Source organism: Grammomys surdaster, unplaced genomic scaffold, assembly GCF_004785775.1.
Source record: "Grammomys surdaster isolate TR1022 unplaced genomic scaffold, NIH_TR_1.0 125690, whole genome shotgun sequence".
In the NCBI taxonomy this organism is placed as follows: Eukaryota; Metazoa; Chordata; class Mammalia; order Rodentia; family Muridae; genus Grammomys; species Grammomys surdaster.
In genome coordinates, this window is record NW_021620526.1 from 36993 (window position 1) to 64167 (window position 27175).

Sequence of the window (27175 nt, forward strand, 5' to 3'; positions counted from 1 at the left end):
TCCCTCAACTAGTCTCCTGACATAGGACTTATTCTGCCTTTCACCCCGCTTGTTCCATATGACTAATCAATAACATCACAGTCAGCTCCTATGAAGTTTCTCTTGGTGGTTCTGGTCCTAGTTCTGGGTGACAGGAGAGCACAGAGCAGGGAAAGAGCAAGGACTCTTGCTATTTTGGTTTCTTGGTGCCTATCATCTTGTGGAAGTAGTAAGGACATCTGCTAAGGCCACTTCAGCCTTAAGCAAAAGCATTCTTTCAGCCAGTTTCCTAACTGCATAGAACTGGCTAAAAGGGACACATGTGTCTTCACCTGGCCTCCAGAAAGATGCCTGACTTGGCGTCACATGACTCTCTTTGCTCAGAGAGAGCTGCCCTCCTTTCCCCAGCATCCCGACTGACAGCAGGCTTACTGTCTGGATAGCACCTGGCTCCTGAGGCTTTCCTTGCTGATATTTACCTTTTTGCAATGAATGGCAACTGCAGCTCCTGAGTAGGACTGCTAGAAAGCAAGCAGAATGGGGATGTGTTGGAAAAGCTCAAGTGTGGGTGTCATCTTAGCCCCTCTCCCAAGACAGTGTCAAACCTTTCCAATTCTCAGGACCTTACTTAATTTTAGTCTGTTTATCTTTCTAAGAAGTGCATCTGAGAGCCCTGGAGCTCAAGCTGGAATTCTCATGGGGGTACTCAACTCATTATTTCACTAGTCAAAGGAAAGCTGAAGCCCCAGGCAAAGAAGAAGGAGCCCAGAACATGGAGTCAGTAGTGGCCAAGGCAGGCTCAAGCCCACAGGGCCTCATTCCTGGAAAACTCACCTAGTGGTCTTCTTAGCTGCTGAAAGGACGTAAGAGTGCTCCCGTGGGGCTGTCTTCCTCAGAACACCAATTGCAGCCTGGGACCTAGGGTAGTGTAAGGGGGGAGGCATTTGATGCATATCAGTCTAGCCTCTCTGTCAGTCTAGCTGGGATGTTCACTGGCTGACTCAGGAGTACACCATGGGATTGAGAAGGATAAGCCAGGGTAGGACTTCTCTAAGAACTATTCAGAGGGACAAAAGATACTGAGGGAGGGACCCTTACTTAGGGAGCATGTAGAATGTACCCAACCCTGCTCAGGAATGCTGACATCTTCACATTGGTTCATTGACTCTCCCAACCCAGGCAAGTAGGTGCTGTTATACTCCATCAGTGACTGAGCCTGGCTACTGCTCTGGTGATTTGACTAAATGCACACACTTAAGCAGGTGACAGAATAGCATTCGGTAGGTGCCACCATCAGAGGTTCTTATTCATTTGCCTGCCCCTGCACTATCCAGATTTCAAGCCTCGTGCAATTGTGGTCTTTTTGCACAGAACTGACAGCCTTCCAATGCCTTTAGCAAGGGGTTGTCACTATGCTTCCTAAACCACATATGAGTTGGCAGATGTTGGCCTTTAGCTGGACTCCTTTGTAAACATTTGAAACTCTGGACCCATTCCTGCATTTAAAGAACAGTGCAGATGGCCTCTACTAGGGTACTTTGCCCTGCATATTTTTCAAGTTCCTTGGGACCTTTTGAATCTATACATGAGCCTTTTTAGTGGAGCTGTGTTTCCTAGATTCTACCCCTAGAAGTTTCTCAGAAGTGCCTCCTGAGCTGGCCTAGCACTGAGAGATAGTTCCTAGACTTCAGGAAAGACATGGGGTGTCCTCATGATTTATGTGTTATGCATTTTGTACTTTGGCTTGTATGATTCTTTTCAGCAATCTCTGAAGACTCTGGCCCCTGCCCTGCCCATGGGTATGCCCAAAATGAACACCATCACCTCCGTTTCTGCTCATCTGGGGTGAATGGTACCTCCTCTTCCTCAGTCCCTGATATGGAACTGCGCCTGATGTTGTACGGTGCTCTGTGGGGGAGAGATGCAGGTACGGCTCTTTTTCCTCCATGTCCTTGCTGTTCTCTGCTACAAGCTACTACCCTCAGCATCTTGACTTATTACTGTCAATGATACTAACATTTCTGATGCAACCTTGAGTCTTAGCTCATGCCACTTGCTCCCAATTAAAAACCAGCATTCTTTTCTCCTGTTTTTGGTCCCTCAACAGCCAGCTGTGCCATGAAACAGGATGATGGGAGCAAGGAATAAGCTGTATAAAGATGTGGACTCCTGGGAAGTGCTGGCACAATTCAGACATCTGTCTAGAGCCCCCTACCAGTCTAGGGGCCCTTGGAAGGAACCTCAAGGGAAGCTCAGTTTTAGGTACAAAATACCCACACCAATAGTCTATGGGGACAGTAGCAATCTAAGAAACTTCCAACAGTCTATGCTTTGCCTCCTATAAAAAGTGTATTGGGCATGGCCATTCATTTTTCTAGAGCTTTGTCATCCTTTGCTCCAGGCCACATCTATAAGTAGCAGAAGTTATTAAGCCACTAAGAATAGCTCTCCCCAGGTTGTGCTCAGAGGTAAGTGTCCACCTGCCTTCAGCAGGTCCAGTATCTGGCATCATTATATACTCACAGCTTCTTATAATCTTCTGTAGTCATCTTATAGCCAGACTGAAGAGGACGACCAGAATTAGCTGCTCCCAGCTTCCCAGAAGCACTAGAAGAGCAAGTCATTTCCATCTGCCCAACCACAGCCCAGGAAAGACAGGACAGAGGCCACTGGGTGACTGTCTTCCTGTTGGCTCTGCCAGGCATTCTGAGCAGGGCAGACCCAACTGAGTAGGAAACAGCCCACTGGACTCTCTTCCATATCTTCTCCAGTAGTGCCCCAGTTTTGACTGGTATCAAGGTGTTTAGGTAACATGACACCTTGGGGTACTGGAAAGGTGAACTAAGCACACAGCTCAAAGCCCTCAGCAAGTGTAAGGTGCCTGCTGTGAGACCAAGGGGATGAAGAGTAAGTAGAATGAAGATGTGTGGGCATAATCCACATCTTTGTCCAGAGCCCCTCTCCCTGGGTGAGAACCTCCCCTCCCAGCCTCTATTCCTGGGAAAAAGCCAGACAGGACATTCCTGCTTTGCTAGCCCTCTCTCAGACTTGGCCCTGGACAAGGATCTCCCAACCTTCCTATTGATCATCTAGTCAGGATGTACCTTCTTGGAGCGCCGTTGGTCTTAGAGGGGCGATGCTGGGAGTGAGAAGAGCTATCTATTGTTCGGGTGAACACTCCCCTACAAGAGACACCAGAAGGTATTGAAAAGTCTGGTTGTGGCCCTAGTGGCATGAGGATGCAGGTAGGGTCTGGAAGTCACTTACCGGATGATGTAACCAGCAGGAGCCCTTGTGTTTGGAGACCTGCCAAGAGAAAAGACATAAAGGAAATTGTAGCCTTACTATGGATTTCAGACCACTTATTTTACCCTATTTCCAGCTACAACAGCTGATAGGTGTCCTAATACAGTGGCCAGGTGCCCACTCTGCTCCATCTATCTCTCCTTCAGTCTCTTCCAGGAACACTGCCATGGCTGACTCCTCCACAACCATGTGAGCATAGCCTTACAGCAGGTACCAGGCCAGGATTGCTTTATGGTTGAACATTTACTGCAGAGTTCCAGAAGTTTCTGATCTGCCAGGCACCAGGGCACTTGAAGGAGAGATCTGTTGGTTCTCTCCTGTATCAGACTGAAAGTCCTTTGGCCAAAGCCCAGGCTGACCTCAACCTGGGGCTGTGTTGATGGAAGGTAAAGCCCTACCGCCTTCCCTCCCCACTCCTCTAGAATGTTTCCTCCTCTGATCCTTGGAACACTCACTTCCAAGTGGCAGTGGAAGTGTGAAAGCAGAAGGTCTGGTTAACAGCTGAGTACTGGGGCCTGTTGTTTGTCAATGATAGATGGGATTCAGAAGTCTTGGGAGCACTAAGGAGAACAAGCTAGAAATAGTGAGAGAGGGGGCAAAAACACTAAAAGGGAAGTTCAAAGAACATTACAAATGACTCATTAAAGATCTCCCATACTCTCTCAATTCTTGCTCCCTATGTGTTCCTTCTGTGAGGTCTACACCTCCTTGCAGAAGAGCTCCTGGGGTCCACATAATAGTCAGCTGGGTAACACCTCTTACCTGACATTTGATTCGTCTCTGGATGTGGCTCGGCTTTGACTTGAGAGTTGCTCTCTGCAGAAAGACAGGCCCTGAAGATAGTGGCTCCCATGCTCCTCATCACCTCTTACCCCTGTGTCTCTATCCCAAAGTTAGTCTGCTGTGTAACACCACCTTCCCCTTTCCTGACCCACTTTACAGGTAGGTATTTGACTACACATTCCTCTAAGCACATAGGATTGTGATATTTGTGGCTGTGTTTAGGTTTTCAAGTTTTAATGTCACCTGGCTGGCCCAGAGGACACACAGCTTGACGAAGCTCTAAATGGTGGAATGTCCTTGGCATCCCCAGGAAGGACTGGGTCACATGCCTCCACTATTGCTGCCTTCCCCTCTTGGCCTTGTGTCCTGAACTTACATGGCATGGTCCTCAGAGTCGTCATGCTTGGTGATCCAGCTCTGGTCACCCTTCAGTGTAGTTCGTACTTTCATCTGTTTTAGGATATTACTGCGCTCCTCTTCGCCAGATGGTACAGGCCTCCCTGGCAGGGGTAAGGCGAAAAGCCTTAAACAGGGAGCTATAGCCCCTAGTCCCAGGGCCCTTGCCAGTCCACCCATTATGAGGTCATCCATTAGCTGCATGGGCAGTGTTCATAGCCCTCTAGGGCTTTGCCTGGGATAATTCAGGCAGACATGGAACCCAGGCTCACCTTTCCCAATACCTCCTAATGAAGAAATACTCATGATGTTTATCTTTCAATTCTGTAATTAGTGTATTCAGTGGGCTCCTGGGAACAAAGACAAACACAGATCTGTCAATATATGAATTGTAATGGCTTGTGGGTCACCATTAGAGTTTAGATGTGGTTTGTCCCCTAAAAGCTCTTGTGTTGGAACCTTGGTCCCAATGTGGCAGTATTAAGAGTGGACACTTAAGTGAAATTTTGGGGAATGGGAAAATGACTCAGTCAGAGCTTGCCATGGTGACACACCTTATGCTCTAGTACTGGAAAGGCAAAGACAAGAGGATCCTTGAGGCTTGCTGGCAGGTCAGTCTAGAAGACCTTATTTCATAAAATAAGGCAAACAGTGATAATGACACCTGACATTGATCTCTGACTTCCACACTTGCATATGAACATGCACACACATGTGCATATGAACATGTATGCATCTATAATCAGCCCCTCCACCCGAACACCCACACCCATTCCCATCCCCACCCCTGACACAAAATAAGGTTGGATTAGATAATTGGGAGAGGTTCTGTATGATGGAATTAATGTCTTGAGGAAAATTGAGTAGTTCTCATGAGTGTTTGCTATCAAAAAGCAAGTCTGGCCCAGCTCTGGTTTTTCTCTGGTTTTCCATCTTACAAACTCAGGTTCTCTTGCCTACCACTGTAATGCTACCAGCCATGAGACCCTTACCTGAATCAAGCTGATGCTACTGCTATGGCTTTGAGTCTCCAGAAGTAAATGAATATATTTTCTCTAGCATAGCACCTAGCCTCAGGCATGAAATCATAATAGAGAAACAAACCTGGAGTAATCTTAGCACAGCAAGATCATACAGGTTTCCCTTCAAGGTATCAAGGGTGACAAGAATCGGTGGAATTCAGAATGTATGAGAGAGGCCAAGGACTAAGCACACATTCCACTGCTGGGTACTACACCTACCTGTATAGCCATGGCTGCTCACCTGGAGAATATGGAAACATGTGGGTGGTCAAGAATTGTCTGTTCTAGTTAGTTATTAAGGGTAGGCCACAGAGAGTGCTAATGGAAAGACTCTGGTGAAGGGAGCTTGTGGTCATAAGGAAGTTCCAACACTGTCATGGAGATTAATATGGCTCGATCATCTTTCTTTCACTAGCTGCCAGGCCTTGGGCAAATCAATCTCTCTGGGCCGCCTCAGTTTTATCATCTGTAAGATTAGAGTGAAATGATCTACATTTCTGGACTGCTGTAAAGTCAGGAATATCATTGGCAGCTGGACAAAAGCCAAGTTGTAGTGACTTTAAATCTGTTTGCTGAAGGAAAGACAGCCAGTGTTCTCTAATCAGTACAGGACAAAGTGGGTATTTGCAGCCCTATTTGAGGTGGGCTCCTCATCCTATTTCGTCACCCAATGTTAAGGAGTGGCCTCAGCATCATATGAGGAGACTCTGGTCAGACCCAACAGGTTCCTCATAGTCTGTTCTCTAGGCTGAGAGACTCAAAGCTGAGGAAGAGGAAAGGCCTAGACTGTGGGTTTGGATATTTCTCTTAATAACCACACCAGCTCCTTTGGATATAAAAAGAACCTAGGCGGTTCAGAGGTGTGGAAAGGACAGAAAACAAGGCCCTGGAGATGCTAAGGCAGAAAGGCTTTTCTCCTTGAGGTCTGCAACCCCCTGGGTCCCTCTGGGGCTAGGCTCTGACCAGTTCAGTAATGGTGCCAGCTGGCAGGACCTAGATACGTTTCCATGGAAGTTGGGGGCACACTAAAGAGGAAGGGAAGGAGGCCAACACCAAACAAAATTAGCCACATCAGCAAGAGCCTGCTCTCCATAAACTGTACCTAGTGAGCAGTCCAGGCAGGCTGAGCCTTCTACATGCAACCTCAGGAATGCAACCTCATCATGGCACTGAAGCTGCCACATCAGAGTTCAATTGTTCTTATGGTTGCATAAACTCAATTGTCTGCATCCTAGTAGACATATGTAGTGGCCATATGTGCCAAAATGCATGGTACAGTCAGTGCCTGTATGCAGACCACTAAAGCCTGAGCCTTCAGTCCCTAGGTCTTTTCATGCTATCAACTGTGAAAACCTTGAACAGTTCGTCTCCTCTTTGCATGAAAGCAAATTAGCCCCTACACACCCCACGGGTTGGTTCCTCAAATTATACTAGGCCATTTTTTACTGCCTTAACTTATTTTCTGTAAGGCACCTCAAGGACATACTAAGACCCCAGAGACTGTGGCCACTGTTTTCTACATAGGAACTGGGCAAGCTGGTGACTTTCATGCCCACTAAAGCAGCCACATCTATGCTAGGTGTTGTATTAAACCCAGAACTTGTGAGGTTTCCCCTTGATAGATCCAATAGCCATGTTGTCTAGAAGTTTCCTAACATATTAGAACCAAATAAGCCACTTCTCAAATTAAGACCCTCCCCAGGCAAAGGAGCAACGATGTGTGCCAGAAAGAACTGGGGCTGATGCTTCCATGTCACCAGCTTTCCCTCAGACCTGACTACATATCAGAAATCTAATTCCCCTTCTAATAAGATAGTAAACCTGAAAGGGCCTAGGGATGTAGTGCAGTTGGATCAGTACTTGTTGAACATCCGCAAGGACCTGGGTTCCACTCTCACCACCACATAAATTCCTGTATTCTTAGCACAGGTGAGGTGGAGGCAATAGAATCAGAAGTGCAAGGTCATCCTTGGCTACACAGCAAGTTCAAGTCCAGCCTGGGTTATTTGAGATTCTCTATTGAGAACCAACAAAGAAAAAGATCACTGCTCAAATAGAATGAAGACTAGGGCAGCTCACTGGAAGTTGGTAAATGTCAAGTAAAGATTAACTAGGAGTGAGAAAGAAGTAAAGCCTTTAACATTATTTTGTATTCATTCATTCATTCATTCATTCTCTCAGGCTGGCATCCATCCATCCATCCATCCATCCATCCATCCATCCACCCATCCATTTTCCCAGGCTAGCCTTAACTCACTATGTAGTCAAGTGTGATGGTTAGCTTCTGTCCACTTGCCTACATTTCCCAAGTGCTGGGAATATGTATGTACACCACTACATTTTGTCTATGCAGTGCTTTGGACTAAATCCAGAGCTTCATGGTAGGCAAACACTCCACCAGCTGAGAGAAATTAGTGATTATTTTAGTGTAGTGTGACAATAAGATGCTGCCTAAGGTTATAGGTGATGGGGTTTGTTTCCATGCTTGTGTGCTAGGCACTGGTCTGAGTGCAAGTAAGAGGAAAGAGGTATGAGGGAGAAGAGCTTCATTCCCAAAGATAAACTGTGATACTTTATGCCCAGGAGTGGAGAGGAAGCCCAACTCCACTTCTCCAAGCATGCAAACCCTTTGCAGGGGTCAGTATCTGGTTTTGCCAGGCAAGGACTCTGAGAGTACCCAGGTTTACAGAGCTCATACTACAGTTCTGTTTCCTAGTACAGAGTCCTGGATAGACTCCCTAGGAATGAAAACCTATCAAGATAGAGCAAGAGCATGTGACCCAGTGGCTAAATGCAGATGGATCAAGTGAGATCTGTAGGAATCCAATGCCAGCCTGACATTGGGGCCATGTTATAGAAAAGTTTTGCCTGCAAGCATTTTTGTGTTGTTTGAAGGCAAAGGCTCCACCTGCTTTCAAGAGGCATAGGCTTGGTCATAAGGATAGTAGTAAAGTGGTCCTAAGCCCCAGTCTCCCAGAAACTTGCTATCAAAGATGGATAAGGCAGCAAATGCTCATCTCTTGGATGGGCACTGCTTGGAGGTCAGGAGAACTCTCAGAGATTTAGTTGGTCTGTGGAAAGAAAAATGCATCCTCATACTAGTTCTATCACCCTGGACAAACCCTCCTCTCACATGGCATCTTGGTTCCTCACCAGCATGTATGGGTGCAGGACCAAACTTGCAAAAATCAAAATCTGCAAGGGAAACAGACCCTTGATGCTATAGCTGTCCTCTATGGCTGTCCTGTAAGAGCTTGGTTTGGGCTCTACAAATCTGAGAATCCAAACTTCCTGAGCCCCAGAGCCCAGTCAGATTAGGCAGCTCTTTGGTCAGAGTATTTCCACCCCTCCCTTCTTGCCCACTCCAACCTATACCAACAGATGCAAGGATGGCCTTAGGGAAGCTCTGTTCTCAAAATGCACCCGAGCCCTTGTATCTGTTTTTTCCTGTGGGGAAAGCAGAGGCTTTAGAGCAGCTTCTCTGTTCATCAATGCAGCCCAAGAAGAGCTTGCTGCTTTTTATGTGGTAGAAGGCCAGCATGGTAGTGAAAATCTTGGCTCTGGCAATCTCCCTCTAGAGGCTGCACAGGGAAGTGCAAGGATGAGCAGGTGTACTGGGTTTGCCAGGGTGGAAAAGGCATTGGGTTCTCAGTCTCTAGGTCATTGACAGGAGTATGAGGGGCTAAGAAATTCTAAAATTCAGGAAACATGACCACAGCCCCCCCCCCCGACTCACATTCAGCATACTTAGCTATGCTAGTCCAATCCTTTCTCAAGGAATGCACTTAGCCCACAAACTGAACCCAGGATGACCTAAACTAGCACTCAAGCTGCCAACTTAATTCTCTCTCCAGGCCAACAGGACTGGAGTCATGAAATGTTCCATTTGTGAAACAGGCTCCCTGTGGCCAGGTTTTGTAACCCTGGGCATTTGGATTCCCTCTGTCCTGCACTGGAGTCTCAGCAGCAGTCAGCAGATGAGTTGCTTTCCAACACTACTGTCACTGGTCCAGGAGGTGCTGAGATCTAGTTGCAAGTGATTTAGAGACCTTAGACAGAGCTGGCTCTACCAGAGTACAGGCTGAGCAGCAGCTGTCTCTAGTCTGAGCTCCTGAGTCTGCTGCTCAGTGTACAGGTCCCAGGAATTGAAGGCTGGGCCCCTCTGGCATGTGGCCTGTCTGCAATGCTCTAGTCCCTGGAGCTCTTGTCTGCAAGCCAACAAGGCAGCAGGAAGGAGGTATACTATGTGGAAAAAAAAGAGTTGGAAGAGCTTTGGGTTGTAGAGGGAAAAATGAAATATGGAAAAAAGCAAGCATGGTGGGAGGGGGTGGTATTTGCAAATGTGCTTTACAGGTAAATGACTTCTGCATGAACGTCTGGAGTTTCACCTCCCACCATCCTATCCCCAAACCCCAGATTCTAGACTTTTTGGCGTCTGTGCTAGAGGAATCCTGAGAGGAAAATGTCTGAGGCAGGCCATGTCCTTTTCAATGGGATAGGGAGCTGAAAACCCCAAGGGGAAAAGGGTACTCTTAGCTATTTGCCATTCCTAAGACCCTAGAATCCTCCGACTCTCATGTAATCATTTTCTGGCTCTCAGAGAGATGGTATTAAAAATGCTTGAAGATCCTGGGCTAATTCAGGTGTGCCTTGGCCTACAGGACCACTAAGAGCTGCTGGGAAGAGCTCTTAGAGATGCCTCTGAGATATCTGGGTGAGGCCACCCTGCTGAGGATAGTGGAAACCCTCTTGTTCCCAACAAGACCTCGGCTCCAATTCACCATATGAGCTTGTTACTACTGTTACCTCTGCAGCTATCCCACAAGAAAGGGCACAGAGGAACTCCTAAGTCTTCCTCCACAGTCCTAGGCACCTCTCTCATATCTTCACATCACAACAGCTATTTCTGCAACCTGAAATCTAAGGTCTGAAGCTAGCCCTGATCTATCAGAGATGCTATCTCCATCTGCAGATGGACATGTCATGAGGTCAAAGGGGCTGGGTATCCTGGAACCAACAACTCTCCATCCTTCATGAAAGGAACTCAGCCCCACTTGCTCCTAACTTTGCCCAAATTGCTTTTGTCCTTCTTGAAAGTGATCCTCTACTGAGAATGAAAAAAAAATAAAAATAAAGAACTATCCATCAGCTCCGCAGCACCCAAAAATGTTTCTACAGCCTTCTCCCCACCAAGCCCTCTATAGTCTCTCTTGTACTTTCCTGTCCAACTCAAGCTCAAAGTCCCCTTCACTCTATTCTTGCTTCTACAACTACCCCCATTTTGGGATAAGAATATTGAATCCAGGAGAGGAGAATGCATTTGCCCAAGGTCACATTCTTTACTGCAACAAGCACCTATAGAAAGCTATCCATCAGGCTGGGTGCTGGGGAGATAGACAAGAGTCAGAGGAAGACAGACAGGCCCTGAGGGGCCTGCCAGAGTGCTGCATTTCTCTTGGATCAAGGAGGCACCCTTGGATCAGGTCCTAAACTATGAAAGAATGAGTAGGAGCTGAGTGTGCACATGGTCAGAAATGGTGAAGCAAGGTCTGCTTTTTGGGTTTTTTGTGTTTTTCTCTCTTTCTTTATAAGCTAAACCAGGCAATGCCTGGTGTCAGCATTTTCAACAGGGATCCCCATTCGTGCGACTGGAATCCTGGTGCCTCCTCTCTCCATAGCAACCTTCTGCCACATCAAGCTCTCTGGGAAAGTGACTTAGTCATCAGAAAGTGGTTTTATGAGCCAACCATCACAGGGATCAGCCCAAGGGGGCTGAACCTCATGCCTGAGGTGTGCCCACAGATGGAACCAAAGACAGGGACCACCAACAGCCACCACCAGTAGCTTGTGTTTGCTCACTACTGGCCCCAGAGGCCAAGTCTTCTCTGAATCTTGGGTGTATCTCCAGAGCTCCACAGTCTCCCCAGGCCACCAGCAGTAACCTCAAGGGCAGCTGGGCAAGAAGAGGGGCTACAAAGCAGACATTAACAAGTAAGTAAAAAACTGCTCTATGTACTCCTCAAATTCCCAGCTTCCCCTCAAAACAAGAAGTGCGTACTGCCCACAGGAAAAGACCAAACAGTGTTTCTGAGAGCAGCTTTTTAGTTTCTTCAGCAGATAAATTCCTCAGGGATATCTTCTTAAGCTGCAGATTCCTTCCACCCTCCTCACCTCTGAGTTTGAGTTTGCACATCAGCCCTGGAGAACAACATGTTCAGGGCCTCTAGGTTTTGCATTTTCCAGCTTCTTCTGTACCCAGACCCCCTCCCTCTTCCCTGCCCACACCCTCTTACTTTGGTCATTCTAGCATGGACAGTTAGCTGAAAAGATCTGCCAAATGTTTCCATGTGGATCCACAAGAGAAGGTAAAGCCCTCATTCTATGTCTCAGGTTCTTTTGGGGAAAAATGAACTGACACCAGCTATGCCAATGGAGCTGATACCAGGACCAGGGCATTGTGGTAAGGGGACTCTGATGGCAGATCAGGGTGATAAAACTATCCAACATATCACCTGTAGCAGGGTGCATGGTCAGTGAAGATAGTGTCTTTACAGCACCATGGGTAAGAGAAAGGCCCAGAGGCCACACTGAGTTTTGAGCCCAGCTCAGCAACCATCTATCAGTTCCGCTCCACTGAGTGCAGAACCCCAGCCAGCTCTGATAACTGATGGGAACAGGTCAGTTGGGATGGTTCTGTTCCTTCCAATCTTGTAATCTTGTAGTGAGTGGGCTAGGGTGGTGAAGTGAACAACACATTCTCCAAAGCCCTCCAGCAAATTGTACCTGGTATGTGCACCTGTGTCCTGGAGACTTGTTGGCAACCAAGCTGGCACTGTTTGTGCAGATGAGCCAGTTGAGATTGTGGGAAGATGAGAACTTCATAAGCCTACTCCAATTCAGAGCCCCTCACCACTAGTCAGGTTTATCAGTCTGTGGAAACCTGCTTCCTGCCCCAGTCTAGACTAGAAATCCAAAGAGCAAGACAAGACCAAGAGCAGGTGTCACCACCTGCCTTACTGTCAAAACTCAGTACAAATGGCTTGTGAAGAACACAACTCCCAATAAACTTTACAGACTCCACAGCCTTGGAGAGGAGGGGGCCCTGTGAGGCTTCTTTACACCAGTGGAGCTGACAGGTGCCACAGTGCAGAAGGAAGTGGCCAAGCCGACAGGAGGATCTGAGTTTTCAGCCTTTCTCTAAGCAGTTCCAAAGAGGACGAGGCTCTTGGCACCCCCTTCCCCCACACAAACAATCCAGTCACAGAGACTGTGCACGGCAGATCCCTCTGATAACACCACAATGACGCTTGATTCGGCACCTTCTGTCTATGAGCAGCTCCCTTCCCAGCCCTGAGGTTGCCCAGTGCCCAGTACATGTCTAATCACAAACCACCAAGTCCCTTTGCTCTGGGCTTCAGGCCAGTGAGGGGATTCGTGAGTAAACTTGCCTCACTTTATCTACAAGATGGGCACATTTGACTGAGGATGTGGGATTCTGTGATGCTTGCAACACACCAACTCTAGGCTCACCCTGCCTCCTCCCCGCTGGCAGTCTACTAACAATCAGTCTTATCCACAAATGAGTAGGACAGAGGGACTATGCCAGCCAGAGAGCAACCTGCTTTTGTTGGTCACTCTGAAGAACCTTGCCTGTTTCTTCACTTGCGGTAAAAAGCAGAAACCGAGGATATTGCCTCCCTGACGGGAACCCCAAGAGGGATGCTTGGAGAATATCTGAATTATCAGTAGGGAAACTGAGGCCCTGGTTTGTGTCCAGGAGGACACAAACTGGGTGCTCCTTGTTGCCTCCCCGAAGTCAGGCCACTTCTTTAGGACAGTGAATCAACAACCCTACCTGGTACAGATGCCCAGCTTGTGTGAAAGGCAGAGGGTCAGGTGGGCGTGGTGCGTGGTCTCCCTCGGGTGGGTAGCGCTGGACCCAGCCAGGCCGCGTCAGCGGGCGCGGGGAGCAAGGCGCAGAGGGAAGCGCGCAGGGAAACGAGGAGGCACGGACTGGGCTCCGCCCGCTGGAGGACAAACAGGTTTTCTCCAGCTGCTGGGAGCCTCGCCCCTCGCCCCTCCCCTCGGCCGGCCCCCTTCCTCTGCCCTCTCCTGGGGTAGGTAGATGTGCCTGGCACATTCCGCACATTCTCCCGCCAGTGTCCTCGGTCCTCCCACCCCTTCCCTGATCCGCCCGACGGAGCTGCTGGAGAAATCAAGGCTGGGGTTCCCCTCACCCAGCTCAGAGCGAGCTCCAAAAAGTTTTGCCGCCATGGAAAACTTCCAGGCTAGTAGTTCCTCTGGGCTTCCAGCCCGGGGACCAGGAGAACTCTACCAAGTGAACCCCCCCCCCCCCCCCCGCTGCCTAGTGGCGTCCCTGCCTGCGCCCTGCGAGATCTGGCCCAGGCTCTGGGCCAACGACTTCCACAGATGCTGGCGGGTCAGTTTGTAGAGAACTACTGTGCCTAGATCCATTTTACAGATGGAGATCCCAGACAGGGGCGGGGAAAGGACCAAGATTGGGGGGGGGGTTGGTGCTGACTGATGGCTGAGATCATGCAGGAAGTCAGACATAGGAGAAAAAAGTGAGTGAGAAGCTTCTGTCTGGCGCCTGGGAAAACTTGCACCCTGGAAGGTCATTCTTGGAGCGAGGCAAAACATGACGACCTCTCAGGGCAGGCCAGAAGACACATGCCATTCGTTCAAGTTTTTTGGATACTTAGTGCGTGCAAGGCACTAAGTGTGTGATGTAGTAGGGGTGTTGAACTTAAGAGAACATCCAACATAGGTTCCTAACCCTCACTGTGAGGTCGGGGGAGCCCTTCCAAGGTCAGGGGAGTCCTTCCAATAGAAGAGGTAGTTAAGCCAGATTAAACAAAAACCTATCAGGATGATAGGCTAAAAAAGAAAGGAAGGAAGGAAGGAAGGAAGGAAGGGAGGAAGGAAGGAAGGAAGGAAGGAAGGAGAAAAGAAAATAAAAGAGGGGGGATGTCCTGCTTCCTCAAGTATTGCCAATTTTATAGCAGTGGCCCTCAAATCTATCCACGGGTGTCCTTGCCTGTGACTTATCCTCCTTCCCATTCAGCCATTACACAGTAAGCATCTTCACTGGGTATGTGATCAGATGCTACCTGGTTAGAGCTCTTTCCTACAGCTTCCTGTTGCTCTTGGGATAAAAGCAGAGGCCTTTAGAAGGCCTAATATTTGACCTCTGTCTGTAAGACCAGTTACCCTGCACTCCACTGTAATCTCTCTGGCTTCCCCATGTCTTCTGAGTACATCTGTGCTCTCACACCTCAGACCTTTATTGCCACATTCACACTCTGTGGTGCCCTTCCTATATCCCTCTGCCACTGAACTCAGCCATTCTTCAGATGACATCCTCTTCTGCCCGCCACCTAGTCAAGTTGACTACTTCCTTCTGTGCACTCACTCTCCTTGTTCCCTTGGATGACAGTATATAACCCTTTATTCTCAGTGGTGGGCTCGGGGAGGTTGGTACCCTGTCTCATTTTCTCTGGATCATAGAGACCAGCCCAGAGGATCTGGGGCATTTGCAGAAGAAAGGGATAGAACTGAGATTGCAACTCTGAAAGGAGGGTTCTTTCCTTTGTGGGGTTTATCAGACAGAAAGGATGTGCCTTGTGTGTTCTGGAGGAGTGGTTAATCTTTGTCTCCTGCCAACAGGTGTTTTTCTCCTTCCAATTCTGTTAGTCCCAGGCCAGTTGCCAGCATCTAATGCTTCTTCCCCTTTCCTCACCAAGGCCTTCCATTTGGCTTGGCATCCTAGCTTCCAAACATACTAACTGTATGGCCTAGGATGGATCACAAGACCCTTTTGGACCTAGCCCAAAAAGAAGCAGAATGTAAAACACAAAGTAATACACCATGGGCGGGAGGGAGTACAGTGGTGGTAGTATTTGTCTCCCAAGGCCCTCCAGAAAACAGAAAGCTCTGCTGCAGAGCATTGAATCAGGAAGGGCCAGCTGTAGAGCATGAGCAAGAGTGGTATCCAATACCATAGCTGGTCATTAAGAGCTGCAGCAGATCTCAAGCTCTTTCCTTGTCCAAAGTGACTCAGGCTCTGTCCATGACAGAAACCTCAAGGCAGCTCTAGCCAAAGAGACCAGGCTTGGACTCCTCCCTCCTAACTAGACTGCCATGCCCTGCAGCGGATCTTGCCTGCAAACGGGTTTGACTCGAATGGTAGGTGTCATGCCCTGCCCTGCCCACCTGTTCACTGCCCCAACAGAATCTTCCAATGATGCTTTCCACCCCTGCCTCTTCCAGAGCGACCTCCAGTTACCTTAGCCAGGCACCATTTGGGGGAGGAGAGGTGCTATGAAGTCCATGCTGGCCTCAGATTCACAACAATTCTCTTGGCTCAATCCCCTAAGTGCTAGGATACCGGTATGTATAAGTGCTATACACTCAGATAAACCAAGTGCTGTCATATGACCAAGACTCTTTGTTGAGATGACATCTCTCTCTAGGGACATTCAGTAATCTTGTACCCATTCTCAGTTGTCAGGTTGTCATGAAGCTTTCCTTGGACTCCCCTTAAATTCTACCCCAAGGTTTTGGTGGTTGTTAACTGTCTCCCAGACACAAATGTACCTGTGCCTAGCCTGAACCTGGCCCTGGCCCTCCTTTGCAATATTGTGCCTTAGTCCCTGACTCAGCTCCAAGACTGGCCAAGAAGCCAACCCTTTTCAGAGTTGCAATATTCCCCTCCACCCTGTCCTTCTGGCTCTGGCATCCTTGCAGCTTGGGTAGTAGTGCCCAAGGGGACTGGGCAGGAGCCCCCAGGAATGCTACCAACAAGGCATTGCTTTAAAAGCACAGAAGCTTGTTCTAAGTGTAGAAGGCTTGAGGAGCAGGCTGGACTACTAGGAAAGGCATGGCATGGTCGGTGATATTCTTGTTCAGAGGGGCCACAGCTCAGGTAGGTAACCAAAACAGCTTCTCTGGAAGACCAGACTGAAGCCAACAGATGGGCCAGAGGACAAGTGACTATCTGAGAGAATGGGCCAGCAGGATCACTAGACTCCCCAGGGTGGCCCTTCTCACCTGCAAAGCTGGAAGCAGTGCTCAGGTAGGCCTATTTAGCTGAAGAGTTCCCAGGCTTGGAAAGGAACAACAGGTGGTACACTGAAAGCTAACAGAACCCAGAGGTGGAGCAGGTAGGATTCCTACACCAGAGTATATTGAAGACAAAAGGCCTAAACTATGCAGCTGCACACACACAGAAATGGAAGCAGGGAGAGGGACTGTATCTAAAGATTCCACAAATAGTCTGCTGCAGGACTCCAGAGGCTTTGAGTGGGCTATGTGTCCAACTGGTAGAAACTGGGGTGCTCGAGTTTGTTATATAGGGAGTGCCAGGTTCTTGCTTGTACCCTAATTCTCTGCTTCCCCTCCCTCCTTCTCAGGTCCCACCCTGCTGCCTCATCCTGCTAAGCTCTTCAACCAGTTTATACTTGCTGGGTGACTGCTGACTCTCAGCAGGGTGGGTCCCCTTGAGCTAGGGGTCCCCAAGCTAGGCAGAGCCACACCCAGGAATGGACCTATGGAGGCCTGAGGTTGTGATCTCAGGACTCTGTGTTTGTAATCAGCTCACCTGCTAGGAGGTGGCCCAGATTCTCAGCATTTGGGGTGAATTCCTTACCCATAGAGTTTTACCTTCAGTGACCCCCTACAAATCCACTATGAGGTTGTGCCTCTTCTCCAGCATGTACAAACACTCATACTTGTCAAGGGCTCCTACTCCACTGCCACCTCTATCTTACCCAGGAAAATGTAGCTCCCAGTTTTGTGACCAAGACAGAGTAGCCCCTTTCTGAGGAGCAGCTTCTGTGCCCAGGGATTGTTTGCTTCAAAGGCTGCAGACTTGCTGGGAATCTTGAGCTTATCCTCCAGTAATGGGACTGGAATGTTCTCCAGCCCTATACTTAAAGCTATGCTGTCTTGCAAATACATTGCTTCAGAATAAGCAGGACACTTTCTACCAGTAGTCTGTCTGCATGACCTGATGCCCCAGAACAGACTCTGCCTTTTCTCTTTTGCTCTGAAGCTGCCCCAGGCCAGGCCTCCAGAGCACGAGTGCACAAGCTGAGCCAAGGCCTTGCTGGCAGATAATCCCCACATGCCCTGAAGAATGGCTTTTTGCTGCTTTAAGAATCATCCACAGATCGGAAAAAGAATGTTCTAATTGAAAAACCTCCCCGCCATGGTTTTCCGGAGTTTTAGTACAGTTGGCCGGCAAGTAGGCTCCTGGGATGAGGAGGAAGGAAAGTCATGAGGAGGAGACAGTGGGCTCCTTGCCCAGCGCCCCCTCATCTCCTGAGCTAGTTTAGCCATTGCTGGCCAGCACGGGGCCTTGCTGAGGGCTTGAGCTTGTCAGCATTAGGAGTCCAGGGGCTGTCTGACTTTAGCTGGGAGCTTCTTCCTGGAGGCCAGCCCAAATCAGTTCCCAGGAAGCCTCATTATTGCCCCAGAAGTGTTTCAGGCTCTTGGGACTCTCTCATAGGAGTGATGCTTATTGGGTATTGTGAACCAGTGCCTGGAAAAGGAAAGGTCTGGAAGTTGCTACCTGTTCAGAAACAGGAAGGCATAGCCCATACTGGGTTCTGTTGGGACCCTGGTTTAATGGGCCCTGCACTAGGAGGCCTGGCAGCCTGTACTTGAACCTCTGAAGGACTCCATCTGTTGCAGGAAGCAGAGAAAGAGGTACCTCAGATCTGGGGTAAGCCACTGTCTGACAGAGCTGTGGCCACATCTACTCGAGGTGCTTTCAAGTACCAGAGGTGTGGATTTGCTCTATTGGGTTGAAGTCTTTCCTTGTACTTACTTGTAGAGCACAACTTAGAAAGGGAAGTGCAGCACACCTCTGAAGCCTCAGTGCATTTTCTGTACCCAGGAGGGGGCAGGTGATTTTGGCTTACCTCTTGTAGGCTGTAGACTTTCTGATCTTTCTCAGAAACTTCTCTGGATGCTTAGCTGCCTTGACATCCCAGGGTTGGGAGGAGCAACATTTGAGAGAACAGAAGGAATAAGTGTAGGGTTTTGCTCCTTATCTGTTTGAGCAGGATCATTACTCACCCATCCCATCTTTCAATTGAGATGAGCATCTTTCTTCTTGTCCAAGTTGCTACTGGCCAGATTCCTGGCCCCTACATGTAAAAGCAAGCTCGGGGCAAAGGTCTGGCTCTCATCATAAAGTATCAGACAGACCTATCTGGGGATGCTCTTGACTCCTTTTCATGGCATATAGTTTTAGTAACCTGTCTCTGTGGATCATGAACTGACCATATGGCTCTAGTCTGGGAATGTACTTTCAATTCTTCCTCTTGTCCCATTCCAGGCCTAGGAGTCTGTGAAGATGGAACCTGAAATGAGTATATATCTGTAGAGCTATACTGACTAATACAGGCATCAATGTCCATTGGGGGTATGGGAGGGTCATGTGATCCTGACCAGACAGGAGTCCTAGGTTAGGAGACCTGGCAGAGAGCTACAGAGTGCACACAAATGCTCATTTCTAAATGGTTGTATCTGTCCTCTAAGAGACAGCAGCTTAGACTCAGGGGCCCTGCTATTAAAATTTAAATAAGTCACTCTTATAAATTATGTTCTTCTGTCATCCAGCCACATTTCAAATGTTCAGCCCATGGGATTGATTGGTGGCTACTGTGTTAGAAAGCACAGACTGAAGCCACAGCCATCATTAAAGATGCTGCTCTGAGTGACCACCCCCCTTTGGAGGGATCTCTCTACTTCATTTTTAACCCTAGCCCTTTCCAGGAGAAACTCCCCACACTCATCTTACTTGAGATAGGCTAGTCTGTCCTGGAATGAAAACTTAGGTCTGCTTTGATTTGCAGAAGGTGGGGGAAAATGACTAGAGGACAACAGTAGGCTAATAAGTATGTGACACTAGTCACTCATATCTGGGCCTGGCCATCACCAACCTGCAGGCTCCCAATTTTCCCTACCTTTTTGTCTCCAAAGGCTCTGTCAAGTCCACTTCAAACACCTGGCATGGTGTCTGGATTTCTAAAATCTCTAATATAAGCTTCTATTTTTACAACTTCCTCTTTTTCTAACGGTTTGTTCAGTTGGTTCAGGGACAAATATCCATGAAGCTTTGCAGAGCTCCAAACCCGATTTCTCTCTTTGCTTTTCATTCATTAGCCTTTCCCTTTTTTGTCTCACAATATAATGAAGTCCACAGTCCATCCTTTCATCCACAGTGTTTTACAACATCCTAATCCTCTTCTGTCACCTTTATCACTCCTGTATCAGCATCAAGTATGTGCAAAGTAAAATGCCTGCATCTTTGAAACACTTGTTCCAAGTCAATGAACAGAGGTGTCCAAGGTCATAGAACTGTGTAGAACAGTGCGCCTTCCTAAATCCTTCTCAAAGACTTCCTCAGCTGCTCTCTGTTTGTTTGTTTATTATTTATGTATTAAGACTGGGTCTTACTATGTAGCTGTGGCTTGCCTGGAACTTGCTACATAGACCAGGCTGGCCTTGGGCTCACAGTGATCTCCCTGCCTCTGCTCCAGAGTGCTGGAATTAGAAATATCACTATACTTGGCCATTTTATTTTTTGCAACAAGATTAAAAACTGAACCTCAAGCATTTTGGTTCAGCTAGAATAGCTGGCCAATGAGTGCCAGGATCCTTCTGTCCCCTCCTGTTCCCACCATCCCAGTGCTGGGATTACAGGTGTATATAGAGACACCTGCTTTTTAAAAATTTAAACAGAGTTTATAGGGATTGAACTCAGGTACTTATGCTTATATGGCAAACAGTTTACTGACAGAACCACCTCCTTACTCCCATAACCATTTCCTTTTTTTTTGTACTATAACAATGTCTGTCTTACTGGGAATGCAGTTCAGTGGTAGAATGAACACTTAGCATATTCAAGGCCATGAACTCAACCCCTAGCATTTCAAAATTATCACCCATCTTTTTTTTTTTTTTGGTTCTTTTCGAGACAGGGTTTTTCTGTGTAGCCCTGGCTGTCCTGGCACTCACTCTGTAGACCAACCAGGCTGGCCTCGAACTCAGAAATCCGCCTGCCTCTGCCTCCCAAGTGCTGGGATTAAAGGCGTGCACCACCACTGCCTGGCTAATATCACCCATCTTATCTGGAGTATTTTCCATCAACACTATCATCACCATCACCATCACCACCACCACCACCATCGTCAATCAGTGAACCCTACTGCCACCTTACTTCTTTTCTGGACTCATTACTTCTACTTTTCTCATTCTTTCACAATCTCATTCCCATCAGGATTTCAACCCTACCACTTGCTTAAAATCCCTCTTGTCAGCAATTCATATTGTCAAACTCACCATTCACATCCCTGCCCTTACTTCATAGGTACAACTGATTGTTCCTTCCTTCTAGAAAGACTTGTTTTATGTGGCTTTTCTGACACTCCACTTGTCAGGAGATATGAAAGTTAGGTTCACTTTCTTTGGAGCCAGATTATGTGGGTACAAACAAATTATGCAAATTAGCCAAGTTACTTGCCCTGTGTTTCAATTTCCTATCTTTACACTTGAATCAAGAGTACCATTACTTGGCTTCGTGGGACAAGGAAAACATTGTAAATTTGCCTTCTGTTTATAATACAGTTTGTTTCTTGGCAGCACTCAATGAACTTCTGCTGTTACAAATATTGCTGTTTGAATTCACCACATGGATGTTTAAGAATCAACTAAAACTAACATGTTCAAAAATATTCTTGTCCTCCATTCTAAGCCCTTGTTTTGTGACAGACTTTCACAACACATATAGACACATAGGAACACAGACACATACAGACACACACACACACACACACACACACACACACACACACACCCCTCATCCCAGATAGGGAGACTATAACAGATCAAACAAAGTATGAATGTTATCCAAGTCCAACTTGGTGAACCAATGAGTTTTATTGGAGTTACTTACAGGAATATGGGTAAGGGGTTACTTACAGGATCAGAAATGACTCAAAGACAGGTGCATCACCAAAGCCCACCCCAGCATGGGTGACAGATCACAAAAGCTGGGGACCTGGAGTACATTGCACAGCCTGTAGGCAGGCTTAGAGAGTGTTCCTTCCAATTGACTCTTCAAGCTGGTCTAAACTTCTTCCAGGCAGCTTAGCTGGCTTCTGAGTGTTTAGGCAGCTGGTCTGTTCTCAGTCTTGTCTGCAGCTTGGTTTGTCTGAGATGAAGTCTTAGCAGTCTTTATTATTTATTCTTGGGAGGGAGGAGCCTAGTGAATCTGGTCAGTTTTGGGGACTTACTGAAGCTGTTTTCAGTTGTTTACCTTCTGTTTTAAGGAGCTTTCCTTGGAGATGGAATGCTTCGGTCTGAGATTAAACTTCTTAGATAGTGCCCTATTGCCCTCCAAAGCAATCTTCTCTCCCTGACTTTATTATCAGAATGCTTCCTCCACATTCAAACAATCAGCAAGTCTGGCTGCAGCTCTATCTTCCCAAGCACTTCCTACCAACACCCATTGCCATTGCCATCCTAGTCTATATTGGTGTCCTCATCTCTTCTCTGCTCTCTTGGCTGCTGGTGTCAATCTTCTGTATCCATTCATTGCAAAGCACCCAGAGGGGTTTAGTTCTGTGGTCTCTATGCAAGCAGGCAACAGGACACTTTCTGAGATTCTGTAGCTTCTGATTCAGGACTGGTGCAAGCTATAGCCCCAGCCTCTTGCTCACACTTAGTTCATACTGGATTTCTGCTTGTTCACATCCAAGACTTACCCTGTCTCCAAGCTTTAGTGTTGACTGAGGTCTCCCTCACTTGCCTTACTACCACTCTCAGGTTTCAAGGCAAGTTCATTGCTTCTAGCAGGAAGTTGATTTTTTTTTCTTTTCATTTTTATTGGCTATTTTATTTATTTACATTTCAAATGTTATCCTCCTTCCTGATTTCACCTCTGGAACCCCCCATCCCATCCCCCTCCCCCTGCCTCTATGAGGGCAGTCCCCGACCCACCCACCCGCTCCCACCTCACCGCCCTAACATTCTTCAATACTGGGGCATCAAGCCTTCACAGGACCAAGGGCCTCTTTTCCATTGATGCCAGATAAGGCCCCTTCAGCTCCTTCAGTCCTTCTCCTAACTCCTCCATTGTGGTCCTGTGCTCAGTCCAATGATTGGCTGTGAGCATCCACATCTGTATTGGTCAGGATCTGGCAGAACCTCTCAGGGGATACCTGTGCCAGACTCCTGTCAGCAAGCTCTTCTTGGCATCAGCAACAGTGTCTGGGTTTGGTATCAGCAGGTGGATTGATCCCTAGGTGGGGAGGTCTCTGGATGGCCTTTCCTTCAGTCTCTGCTCCACTCTTTGTCCCTATATTTTCTTTAGACAGGAATAACTCTGGGTTAACATTTTTTGAGAAAGGTGGGTGGCCCAATCTGTCAACCAGGGACCATGCCTAACCTCTGGATATGGTCTCTACAGATTCTCTCTCCCCTTTGTGGGGTATTTCAGCTAATGTCATCCCCATGGGATCCTGGGAGGCTCTTACTTTCCTGGCATCTAGAACTTTCTAGTAGCTACATTACTACATACTTCTGTTCAATGTCCTGACCCTCTGTACATATCCCTCATCTCCTCCCACACCTGGTCCTTCCTCCTTTTTCCCCTCTCCCTCCTCTCTTCCCTCCAAGTCTTTCCCACCCTCTCCACCCTCTACCTCCCACCACAGGAAGTTGTTCTTAACTAGTAAGATCCAGGGCAAGGTCTCTTCTATCTGCTTTATCACAGTACTTACTATTTGGCATGATCACTGTCTCTTTTGTCCATTCCTCCTTCACACGTGCCCTTTTTCCGAGTCAGCCCTTGCTGCCATACCTGAGTGAGCACACAGGAACATCCCACAAATACAAAGGAAGGAAGGAAGGAAGGAAGGAAGGAAGGAAGGAAGGAAGGAAGGAAGGCAAGAAAGGTTCATTTCAAATGCAGTATATGACCAAGGTAGCACTTCAATTCAGTGCATTAAAAACATTATCATCCAAGAAATCATGTTGGAACAGCAAGCTGGGTTTCCCACTTCATACTACACATGAAAATAAAGTCCAGATGGCTCAGAGGTTTAATGTAAAAATGAAACCATAAAAGCACTAGAAGGAATCTTGGTGTGGGGACAGCCTTTCTAAGTATGTCATGAAAACCAGAAACCATAAGAAAAAAGATGGAGAAATGAAAAACTTCTGTACAGCAAAACCCACCATAACTGTCATTATAGAAATGATAGATGAGCAAGCTCTCATCTTAAAATTAACCCAACAGCAAAATAGAACAGGAAAGAATGGGGGCAGACAATAGGAAAAAAGCGAACTTAACAACTGCCAATTAACACATGATGGAAAATACCCAGGAGTATTACCATGTAGAGATTCCTTTTAGTATGTGATATAATATATGCATACTTACATATTATATATAACATGATACATATACATATCTGTCCATGCCAGTAGCCTCTGTTCTGAAGCTGGAGCATGACCTGTCCTGACTCAGATGAAAGGCCAACTTATAGGGTATACATACCATATCCTGCTACATAATACACTTCTTTCTTCCTCCTGGGTTAGCAATTAGTCCCTTTTAACCAGGCCATTCTGAGAGTGTTCTGTAATTCTCACCACAGGAAGCCAGTTTTCTCTTGATTCCCATCTTTCCTTCAGACAATTATCTACATTTTCTGCTTCTAGCTCTCCTTTTTTTGTTCTTTTCCTCATTTGTATCACTAGCCAAAAGTGGCTCTTGTCAAGGTCTGGATTCTGCTGTGTTGCTAAATCCAATGGTTACTTTTTAAAGTTTATATTTTACCAGACACCAGTATCATTTGAGACCAGTCACTCCTATTTCCTTTAGTTCCTTCTCAGTTCCTCCTCTCTCCTCAGGCCACACCCTCTTAATGTTTGAGGTATCCAGGACTCAGTCCTTGGAATTCTTATCTACTATACTCATTTCAATGGTGACTTCAATCCATTGTGTAACTTTAAATAGTACCTAGAAAATGATGGCTTCGAAATTTTGAATTCTAGTCTCTCATTCAAGCCCATTCCTTGAATTCCAGGTTTTGGGATCTCATGTTTTTTTCAGTATCTCCATTTGCATATTTATTATGTGTTAACTAAAAAGACAAGCATCCCCCCCCCCAACAAGAATGCTTAGAGAACTTTGTTGAATATGATGTTGTACCAAACCTGTTTGACTTGACAATAGAATACTAATTTCCCTGCCCCAGCATTTCTAGTGTTTTAAATCCTTGCCAACACTTGATGCTGCCAGATGTGTTATGTTTGTCAGTAAAGTGGATACAAGATGCTTATTACAAGAGTTCCTAAATTTATAAATTTAGATTTTTATTCTTAGTTTGCACCTGCATCATCATGGTGAAGAAAATGAAGCACAGGTATTCTCACTACAATACTGTTCACTGGTATTTTCAAAGTCTTGTTTATGCTGAGCATTGTAGTATAAGCTTGTAATCCCAGCATTCAGGAGGCAAAGGCAGGGGGATCAGAAGTTCAAGGCCTTCATGACTTTGTGTTATAAGACTTTGTTGTGAAACAAAACAAACAAACAACAGTAACAAAACCCACCAAGTTTTAATCAATAGGTTTAAAATACCTGGCAGCAAAAACTTAAAGGTTTATTTGGCTTATGGTTACAAAGGATAACAGTTCATCATGGGAAGAAAGCAGAACAGAGGGGCTCAGCCCATGGTGCTGGGAACTTGTACCTGTCATGTAGTATGGACAAGGAAAATAGAGAGTACGGGAGTGGAACCCAATGTGGGTATGCTCTTCAAAACTTGTACCTGATGACTTCTTTTTGCTAGGATCCATGTTACAAACATCCTACAACCTCCTCAAATAATACTACCACCTGGGGACCAAGTGCCCTAACACATGCACTCATAGGCAACATTTCATATACAAAACCATAACAATATCCCACATTTATAATGGGATGCTCTGGCTGATCAAGATGATGATTTTAGATCTCAAGTTAAACACAAGAAATTATATATCACATTGTTAAATGGAAGAGGGAAATATGGCTTGTATGAAAATAAGGCACATTGGAGCCTAGCATGTTGATACCTGCCTTTAATCCTGAGGAGGCAGAGGCAAGTGGAAGTCTGTGAGTTCAAAGCCAGACTGGTCTACATAGCATTAGGATGCATAGTGAGATTTGAGATTCTGTCAAAAGAAGAAAAAGGAGGAGGTGGAGGAGGAGGAGGAAGAGAAGGAGGAAGAAGAGAAGGAGGAGGAAGAAGAGGAAGAAGAAGATGGGGAAAAGGAAGAGGAAGAGGAGGAAAAGGAGGAGGAGGAGGAGAAGAGGAGAAGAAGGAGGAAGAGGAGGAGGAGGAGGAGGAGGAGGAGGAGGAGAAGAAGAAGAAGAAGAAGAAGAAGAAGAAGAAGAAGAAGAAGAAGAAGAAGAAAAGATCCAATGCAGCACAGTGTGATTTTATGTCTATAGTACAGTACAAAGGCATTGAGATACCTTGGAAAATATTACTCCTTGTTATGGTGTATAAGCTGAAACTTGAGTCACTTTTTTGTTTTGTTATTGTTGTTTTGTATTTTTTATTTCCTATAATGTTTCACTCTTCAAAATATTTATTTAATTTTATTTTATATGCATGGGATTTTTGCCTGCACATATATCTGTGCACCACATGTGTGAAGTGCTGATGGAGGGCAGAAGAGGGCATCAGGTCCCCTAGAATTGGGGTTATGTGGGTTGCCATGTGGATACTGGAAATCAAACTTGGGTCCTTTGGAAGAACAATCACTATTCTTAACTGCTGAGCCATCTCTCTACTCCTTTCATTTTAAAAAATTCAGTCCTATAATTCCAGTACTTTGTAGGTAGAGACAGAAAGATTGGGAACTGAAGGGCATCCTCAGCTACCTATAGAGTTCAACACCAGGCTGGCCTGGTCTCCATGAAACTCTGTCTCAAAAACCAAACCAAACCAAACCAAACCAAACCAAACCAAACCAAACCAAACCAAACCAAACCAAACCAAACCAAACCAAACACATCTCTATGAATTGTTTGCCAAAGAAGCCCTACTAGCTCCCCAAATCATACAGGATCCAGCAATTGCTCTTGGTTGCCCATTAGGATGAGATAGTAAGAACCTATTGGTTAAGAAATCACTCATTTTGGTTGCAGGGCATATAGAAATCAAGTTGAAACTGATTTGGAAGCTTCTTTCCTGACTAGCTTTCATAGTGCCAGGATGTTGTGTGCAGGCTGTTGTGGAAGACTACTCATTAGTGATCTTACCCAGCCATGAATCCTATATGCTGACCTGCCAGGAAATATATGACCACTGGTAAAATTGTCCTATGACTGTTTGGAGGGTAATCTCTTTATGATTAGATTTGAGGCCTGATCTATAGTAGGGAATACATGTAAAACTGATCAAAATACTATACCTGGGGAAGTCACATGACTTAGGGGACAACATACTATTGATGCTTTGTTAATTGCATTCTAAGTATTCATGATTATACCTACAGACTAACTAACATTTTGGAGAACAGAGAAGTATCTTTTTGTAATGTCTGGTGGTCAGTGCAGAGACTTATGATTAGTCAGAGTGCTGAGACTAAGTGACAGT

At 46.6% G+C, this 27175-nt stretch overlaps 1 protein-coding gene across 1 annotated transcript in view; it reads right to left on the bottom strand.

Moving 5' to 3' along the window:
* The window catches only part of Znf185 (zinc finger protein 185 with LIM domain), a 40512-nt gene extending 27136 nt beyond the window's left edge, over window positions 1-13376 (bottom strand). The window contains exons 1-10 of the mRNA XM_028788011.1: window positions 13342-13376; window positions 4737-4814; window positions 4445-4568; window positions 4048-4101; window positions 3247-3285; window positions 3084-3161; window positions 2503-2586; window positions 1804-1887; window positions 814-897; window positions 459-500 (exon numbers count right to left, since the gene is read on the bottom strand). Coding sequence (XP_028643844.1) covers window positions 459-500; window positions 814-897; window positions 1804-1887; window positions 2503-2586; window positions 3084-3161; window positions 3247-3285; window positions 4048-4101; window positions 4445-4568; window positions 4737-4770 — 623 coding nt within the window. The 5' untranslated portion in view covers window positions 4771-4814; window positions 13342-13376. The remainder of the gene's footprint in view (window positions 1-458; window positions 501-813; window positions 898-1803; window positions 1888-2502; window positions 2587-3083; window positions 3162-3246; window positions 3286-4047; window positions 4102-4444; window positions 4569-4736; window positions 4815-13341) is intronic.
* Between the last annotated feature and the right edge of the window lie 13799 nt (window positions 13377-27175).